At 31.4% G+C, this 8,997-nt stretch overlaps 1 protein-coding gene across 1 annotated transcript in view; it reads right to left on the bottom strand.

Moving 5' to 3' along the window:
- Window positions 1-1,993: 1,993 nt before the first annotated feature.
- QSER1 (glutamine and serine rich 1) overlaps window positions 1,994-8,997 on the bottom strand; it is a 58,658-nt gene continuing 51,654 nt past the window's right edge. Inside the window, exons 8-11 of the mRNA XM_006864871.1 lie at window positions 8,827-8,924; window positions 4,967-5,119; window positions 3,774-3,869; window positions 1,994-2,623 (exon numbers count right to left, since the gene is read on the bottom strand). Of these exons, the coding sequence (XP_006864933.1) occupies window positions 2,483-2,623; window positions 3,774-3,869; window positions 4,967-5,119; window positions 8,827-8,924 (488 nt within the window). The 3' untranslated portion in view covers window positions 1,994-2,482. The remainder of the gene's footprint in view (window positions 2,624-3,773; window positions 3,870-4,966; window positions 5,120-8,826; window positions 8,925-8,997) is intronic.

The raw sequence follows: 8,997 nt of genomic DNA, 5'->3' as shown, positions 1-8,997 counted from the left end.
TTGTGGCAACATGGGCTTTACCTTTTTAACTCTATCTACAACCTAAATTATTTCTTTATCATAAATTTCAAACTTTATAGCAAGAAATGTAAATTCTAACTAGCTAGGTATTTAACTTCATACAAAGAGAATACTCATGTATGGTTGTCAAAAGTGTCTCCCTTTTCTCTAAGGTCTGAGGATGATGTTTAAAGTCTTACGTAATATGGACCAAATGAGAGAAGACAATGTAACTGAACAACAGCGTCTTCTCGTAGCAGAATCATAGAAATGGCCTCTGATAATATGAAAACACTTGTTTTACAAAATTGAATACAACTGCCAACAGTTTAAGGGCAACTGAGTCCAAAAGGAAATGTGTTAATTTTCTAAAGGAAACAATAAACATTTTTGTTTTCATGGGGCTTATCATGAAGAAAATGTGGCTAGTAGTTTTAAACATCCACTTCAAGTTACCTAAATGCAAGGCAGCTTTTGAAAATATTTAAACCACTAATGAGTCAGTAAAGTAAACTGGGGAGTAATAAAGACGTATACTTATAACACTACATTAGAAGATGTAGTTTTATTCTGTGCTTTGGAAGTGAATGAAACCAATTCTGTCCAGAGTCAGTACTATCAGAAAGAAATATGGCTGCTTCCTACTCTTCTCCATTAGCAAAAATAATTTTAGGATGCTCCCACTGCTGATAGTCTGGATTTCTTGGATGAGTCAGGTAAAATGAATCTAATAGGCTACTTCTGTTTTCAAAATAATCTGCCCACGCAAGTCTTTTAAAAATCTTTCATAAATGGAACCTTTAACTCTTGAAAGAAACTTCCATTATTGAGTATTTTACTGTCTAATAGCAGGTACAAGTATCAAGGATTATTGCTTTTAACAAGATAACCATCAGAAATAAGTACGTAAACCTAAAGCTTAACTCAAATCCAAATATTTTTTCATCTCAAATGCTACATTGTTTATTCGCTTAAGTGAAGTCACATGTTACCTTCAATTCTGTGCTACTAGTTTACTGAGGTTTTAAGTTATAAGAAGTTGGCTGTTAATTCAAAATCAAGACAATAGCAATATCCACATATACATGTCTTATTTGGGTATTAAGCAGTTAATACTGCTTTCTTGATAAGGGCTTAAGGCACTAAATGGTGGTAAAATAAACAAAAGTATGATTAACAGCTTCTTTACAATCCTATAAATGGAAACAGTTTAGAATGACGGTAACAATTTTTTTTTCCCAAAAGAAAAATAAGGCATCTGGTTGGCAAACAAATAAAAACAAGGTCATGTTGAACCTAATACATTCACTGTCTGAGCTAAACTAATGGAATAGCTAACTAGTGAACTAAAGGAAGCTACAATAGAAGTATATAAAGGTTGGAAAGGCACCAAAAAGAGAACTCCACCACTTCCAGTTGTAAGCTATGTTTAACACTGCACACAGTCTAATTATCAATTTTATTCTTCAAAATGTATAAAGTGGTTAGATTTTTACTTCAACAAATCAATTAATCAAGTGCTAGTTCTGTAATAAATTTATTTTCATGAATTAAAAATTATTGCAGTGTCTAACAGCCTCATTTATAAAGCTAAACTAATTCTAGTACTGAATGCATATTCTGGATTAACACTGAAGCAAATCTGTATCAACAAAAATGGTTACGCTTCAAGGTAATAGAAGTTCAACATATAACTAAATTAGATTTACTAAAATGATGAAACGTGTACTATAGCAAACATAATTATAACCACATTTTCCTTATGAAAAATACATCTATTAGATAAAATGTACAATTGGAAATTTTTTCCAAAGGAAAAAACACAGTATAAAGGAAAATACTTTTCTTTGAGACAAGGAAAAATAGTATGTCATTGTTTTTGTTTTCATCACAATATAATTTGACACAAAAAGCAGTCATAGAATTGCACCGATTCCACATTCAGTTCCCTGAACATGGTAAGAGTAACACGAGTCCATAAAGCAGAATGCCATTTCTGAATTTTACATTTTAAATTGGTGATCTTCTCATACAGAATGTCACGTCATACCAGATTTGTTTACATAATGTACAATACTTCCATCTTGTGGCAAGACAATGCAAATATATGCTTTCTGCCACTTCTCTATCATCCTGGTGTTTAGCCAGAGTAAGGGAGGAAAAAAATCAAGTGTTATCTCTTCAGCAATAAAGAAAAATTATATTTAATGCATGCTTCAAAAAAATATTTCTGAAAGTAAAACTCAATTTACCCAACGGTTTACTAAATAGAAAAAATCATTCATTCGGATAAAATTGTGATGGGACTGACTCCCTTTCTTGGCAGCACCACTGTCCATTAGCAGAGGTTATGATGCAAATCCCATGATGGCAGCATGCACAGCTGTGTATCACTGCTTAACGTTCAGCTGAAGATCTAGCCTCTTTTTGACCACCCCTCTGCCATTTCACTAGTGCTATGAGATGGAATTTTGTGGAAACATTAAGAACATTTCTGCTGCACATGATTCAAAAGTTCTCCAAATTTTTCAAATAGATCTTCTACCCATTTTACATTTTTCATACAAAGTTGAACAATTTCTTCCTGTCCTAAATCTTCATTTTTTTTTTGCACAGAAGAAATCTAAAATAAAGAAATTTGTCACATTAATTTATCATCTCATACTTAAATTCTAAAAGGGCTTATTCTCTCTATACCTCAAATGAAAAGAGGAATGATAACTCACCTATAAGCAACACAATTTTTAAAAATTATCCCTTCTGTGGAGAATGTTTATTTCCAATATACTTGGATAAAGACTAATTCTTCCATCTTTGACTCCACTGGGGAGGTAAAAACTAGAAAAAGTGGGTCAAACATCTCAGTTCCTTCCAATTGTCTTAAAAGCTAAATAACAAATTTTGGAGTAAGTTCTGCATTTCAGAGCATTGTAAAAATATTCAATGTATTTTATATCACTGTCCTGTCCTTTGTTTTCTCCTTTGCTAGACAACACCTGGATTTATGAACATCTTTCCACACCGCTGTCAAACACATCAGATATGGTTTTGGACCAACCTAATTTTGTTTAATTCAAATATTGACAGTGCTGATCAGATAAGGCAGTATAAGTACTATCTACAACCATTTAACCTGCCTAAGGAAATTATGCTTAATATACTATTCAAAGGTGGTATTAATGTCATATATAATTTTTGAGCAACTATTCTTTATGACACCTAAAGCTAAAATTAGAGTTCTGGTGTGGCGCTATATGTTAAACACTGGGCCCCAAGGTAGGTTTAAACTGCCAAGTTTGGTGGTTCAAACTCACGAGCCATTCCTAAGAAACCCTACACCGGGTCACTACTAGTTGGAATCGACTCAACCTCACTTAACAACAACAAAGTTAGAATTAAATTCCTTCATGTCAAGGCACAAAGACATTTCTCTATAATTACTGCATTTTTTACATAACTAAAGCACACACTATTCATTTTTTGCCAACTGAGCCCTCCACATGCTTAACAGCAGCAACGAAAGCAACCACCAGCAGCTGAAAACTACTACCAATTAATTATAGCTCCTACAAGATGTGGTCAATGTCAATCTGAGCAAAACAAAACAAAGACACGAGAGAAAAGGATCAGAATGATAAATCCCCTAGTCATTATTAACACAATATGGGAAACACATCCTTTTCACAATTCTCTTTAAAGTACTAAAAACAATATAGCAAAAGTCTACTGAAAGTTCTGAAAATACATTAAAAAAAAAAGAATAAAGAGATTACCTCATCCTTACATATCAGATATACATGATATTTATAATGATGGAGTGAATGATACAAAGAATACAACTGTATTTTCTCTGGATCTACAGCAAACTCCTATAAAAAGAAGAAAGTTTATAGATATATTTTATGAAGCATCGATTGTTTAGGAAAATTCTAAACTAAAAGTTTCAATGACAATCATAAAAATGACTTATTTGGGTAGATGTTAATTTGTATTAATATGAGTTAGAGGCGTATTCAGAATAATCTAAACTGTATTTTAAAAATCTTTATTCTTTTTCTTTAATACACATTATTTAAAAAATTTTTTAAACATCTATATAGATAATTTATATACTAAAAGCTTTGTATAATCCCTTGCTTCAAAAATTTATCTATGTAACAGCAAGTTTTATGTTCACCCATGTTTTTCTCTTTTGTAATGGGAATTATACTATTTACATTGTTTTGTAAGCTTTTTTCTTTACCTTACTAAAAGTTGGCTATCTTTCCATTTATTACATATATCCATACCTCCCCTCCCCAGAATATAAGTTACACGAGGACCGGGATTGTTGACTATTTCTCACTGTTGTTATTCACTAGTACTTAGAACCATACCTGACAATATTGGCATTCAAAACATGTTTTTAAAGGATGAATCAATCTCTTGTTTTCAAAAGCAAACAGTAATATATTGTCTGTATGGTTCTTTATTGATCCAGTCTCACACTGGTTTATAACTGTATTAATTTTATACATAATTCTGCGATGGCAAAGGCATACCCACTTTTTAAAATGTGTCTGTGAACATGTTTCTACCAAGTACAGCTTTAGCTATTCAATTGTTTCCAAACAGTTTAGTGCAAAGGCTATTAATAATTTGTGTTTGAAGATGAATGAATTATAATGATTTTGCACATATGGAACTATATCTAATCTACTTTGGATGTGTAGCCATTTAAAAAAAACACCTTGAAAATGTATATCTATAAGCATGGGCACACTTACTATATATGCCAGATACTATGGTTGGCTCTGGGATAAACAAAAAGAAGATTGAGTTCCTATTCCTCAGTCTAGAGCTGCTCATTCCTATCTGAAAAGACTTCATACTTAACAGTATAAAATATTTGCTTATTTCAATGTTTTAAATAGAATTATATTAACAAATAAGAAAAACTGAGTTATATCAAACAATATTTACTTACTTGTACAGTCTTAGTAGTTGTTTTGGAAGTCCTTAGAGTTTTCTTATTATAAGATTTGCCATTCATTTTGATTTTAGAAATAGCAGATCCCCCACTTTTGGCTTTAGAGTCTCGAGTAATTATTGTCAGTTCAGGAAAACTTTCCAAAGCATTCTTCAAAACAACAAAACAAAATAATTAACATCAGAAGAAAACAAATCTAAATAACTTCATTATTAAAAGTTGTTTAAAAACAAACATGTATATGTATAAAGAAAAAACATATGCATATAAATTAAATGGATATATATTAATAAAGATACATATGTGTACGGTACTGATTGGATCTAACATATATATATGAAGTAAATATATACATATAAAACACACACACACACACTCATGTGGGGGCGTACTGTTGGAGTGTAATAAATTAATTACGGTCATAAATTTTTTGCACCTCTTCCCATCAAGACAGGGAGTCCTTGAATCTGGGCTTTCCTGCATTAACAGTAGTATGCCGTACTGTGGGACTCCTGAGCAAGGCTGAGAGCTCTTTTAAGTAATACCTCTCTGGCTTTATAGGCAGGGGAAAGAAAGGTATATATAAGTTTATACAAAGCTCTGTCAGTTGAAACCACTGCTGACACTGAAGCTCAGTCGTCTCTACTAGAAAGAAGTCATTCTGGATGACAATGAGAACAGACAACAATGAGAAGCACTGTGATGCTTTTCTTGCTTCACCACTTCTCTTGCTTTTTTTGAAGGTGAACCAGAGCTCAAGTTTTCTGACCACAATGACACAATGATATTACAGTAGTAGTGTTGTCATGTGGCACCCAGTTCACTCTTTAGAAAGCTACTGGCATTATTTACTGTTATGTAATTTAAAAATTATTTTATTGTGAATTGAGTGAAGTTTTACAGAGTTATCAATTTTACTTCCAACAAATCATTGTAGTTCTTGTTAAGTGCCGTTGAGTCATTTCCCGACTCAGCAACTCTTACGGGGTTTCCGAGGCTTTAAATCTTTGTGGGAGCAGAAAGCCTCATCTTTCTCCCTCTGTAGAACAGAGGTCGGCTATAAAAACTAGTATTGAAATTTTACAACCAGTAAATAAGATCACAGTGCCTTATATTATTTATTTCCATTATTATCGTTTATAGCCTATCTTCTGCTACAGTAAAAACTATTATGTCCAAACAGTGTGGATCAAGCTTAACATCCTTCAAATTCTGTACATTGATAATGAATACAAACCTTGTTGTTAATTTCTATTGAGTAGATTGGTGGGAGGGTTTCTAAAGCTGGAAATCTTTCTCCAGATGTGGGTACAATCACAGACTTTGAGGTTAGCAGTCCAGTACTTTTCCTACAGATCCCCCACACTCCCAAATACAACTAAACTCTTGGATAGTACTGGACTTTTTAATTATAAAGTTTTAGTCAGTAAACTGAGTTCAGTGTATGTATTATTTTATAAATTTCTAGGTAGAGTTTTCTGACCAATATGACACACTATTACTGATAGTAGTGTGGTTGTGTCAATTCCAGTTTACAAGTTATTGGTATTATTTATTTATTTTTATGTAACTAAAAAACAAAACTTTTTATTGAGAAGTGAGTGAAGTTTTTTTGAGAAGTGAGAAGTTTCCAGAGTAGATAAAACAGGGTGTATGATTTGTTGGGTGTACAACTGATTATCTCAATGCTTGTGATCTGCTCCACGTAACAAGTTATCCTACTTCCTCCCTGTGGGTTTTATTTCCATTCCTTCCTTATTCTCAACCCTTTGGAACTTTATCATTTGGTAAATGTTGCCCTCTTGATCTTGAATGGTTGACCATTCCATAGCAAACATACCTTATTAGTGTTGTTGTCCCTGGCACTATTTATTTATACATTTACCTACTTGACTAACACAAAAAGCTACAAACAATAATAACCGAATGACACTTTAGATAAATGCATGTAGTTTTATAAAATTAAATTGAACTACTAGTATCATGTATTGTGACCCTAAAGGGTCAAAGTACTTCCATTATATTTATGATTCTGAAGGTAGTCTTCATAAACTCAACTGTTTTGCAAACAATTCCAACCTTCAAGACCACTCTTTTAACTAAACACATACATTATTTCTCGCATCTGGTATTGTGACCTTACAAACAGGGACTTTAAAATAAAAAAACAAACAAACAAACAGATGACATGCATCTTTCTTAGCTACAAATGTAGAAGGGGACTAAATTCATTTTCTAGAAACAATAGGAATTTTTATATTTCCTATCAGAGTGAGTTATCATTAATTTGTAGCTTCTTTTACTCTCAGATTATTTGTAAATTTACCATATACTCTGGTACTTTCCATTTAAAACAAGGATTGAATTTTTTTGATTCAAATATACTTTATAATAAATAGCATATAAAGATTAGAAATGGATTCTGAATATTAAGTCAATGGAGAAAAAGAAGAAAATATAAGTTATCTTTCCACTGAAGCTCAAGATACTAAAGATGATCTGAAGTAGAAGGATTTTAGAGGAAAATACAGCACTGTAACTTTTAAAGACTTCTGAAATCTCCAAGACCATCATGGGAAATGGTGGCAACTACATCTAAAGAATAAAAAATCTTTATTAATTATCTATTATTTTTAATATGTCATATTTATGGACAAATCATTCTAGCTTTTAATATTGTGCAATTTGGGTTTGACATGCAACTGCTTTAATAAGAAAAATTTCAGGTCCAGTAATTGTAATCAAGTTTTCATTTGTTCATCATAAACTACTGTATAAATTTTAAATGTCTACTGAATCTATTAAATTTCAACTGGTAGATTTGACATTTCTAAAATGCTAGCCAAATCTATTAATTTTTAAGACTCAGTAAATATTTATAAAATATATAACTATATTCCCTTGCTTACAGGAAATAACAGTGTTTTGCCAAAGAATATTCAATTTCAAGGCTATAGTCAAGTAGGAAACACTAGACTAGGAGTCAGGAGACCATATTCTTTGTACTAAGCTTCTTACCAGCTTCTGGCTTTATTTTCTCTTTTTTGTTTTTCCCCCTTCTAGTATATAATTACTAATATGAGCACAGCTCGATGCTGTTTAACTTTGTAATCAGTCTCAGAGCTCAATTTTCACCTAATTAAAATGAAGTCAATACTTACTTTTATGTGATGCCAGATAAAATAAGAGATGTGAAAAATTACACAAACACAGAACATTGTCACCATTAATACAAAGCTTCTCCCAAGATAATGATTTCAGATGTGGATGTATTTAGTAATAAAAGTTAGAAAATAATCAAATACTAGTTAGCTTCCTTGACAGGTTTTCTGATTTGAGAATAACAATTTGTTCAATTAATAGTGCCAAAATACATTAGTAGATAGGATTACATATCTATCTCCTACTAGTACGTAAGAATCAACTTTCCTATGTTATTGAGTAAATTACTCAAAAAAAGAGCATTTTGAAAACTGTAATAAGGCAAATTTTATAGATAAAATGTGAAATTTTTACAAAGGTTTAAAAGAAAAACAAGATTGAAATAGGGCAGTTTAAAAGCTGTACTTGTGGAAATAATTTAAATTTAATGTACAGAAGAAATTTTAGACTAATATAAATGTCTGAAAGAGATCATTTAAGCAGAGCAAAGCAAATAATTAACACTATGAATTTACTTAAAAAAAAAAGACACACTATATAAAAAAAAAAAAAAAAAAAAGACACACTATATAGACTTATAATAAACAAAAGCCAAAACTTAGTTAAGTGAAATTTTTAAAAACTAAGAATGACTTTCATAAAATTTCCTTCTAAGTTGACACGACTGCAACTGAGTTTTGTTATTGAGGACATACCTTGAATGACTGATCCAAATGAAGGTTCAAAAGAAGCCTCTTTCGGTTATCATTCAGCATGCCATCTATTTTCTTCATATGAGGCAAAAGTAGTTCATCTAAAACAACATTAAAATTTATTGTGTATAGGAAAACAACATAGAAATTTATTAAAAATAAAACATTTTCAAA

Source organism: Chrysochloris asiatica, unplaced genomic scaffold (assembly GCF_000296735.1).
Source record: "Chrysochloris asiatica unplaced genomic scaffold, ChrAsi1.0 scaffold00072, whole genome shotgun sequence".
Lineage (NCBI taxonomy): Eukaryota > Metazoa > Chordata > Mammalia > Afrosoricida > Chrysochloridae > Chrysochloris > Chrysochloris asiatica.
This window is presented reverse-complemented; position numbering and strand designations above follow the sequence as displayed.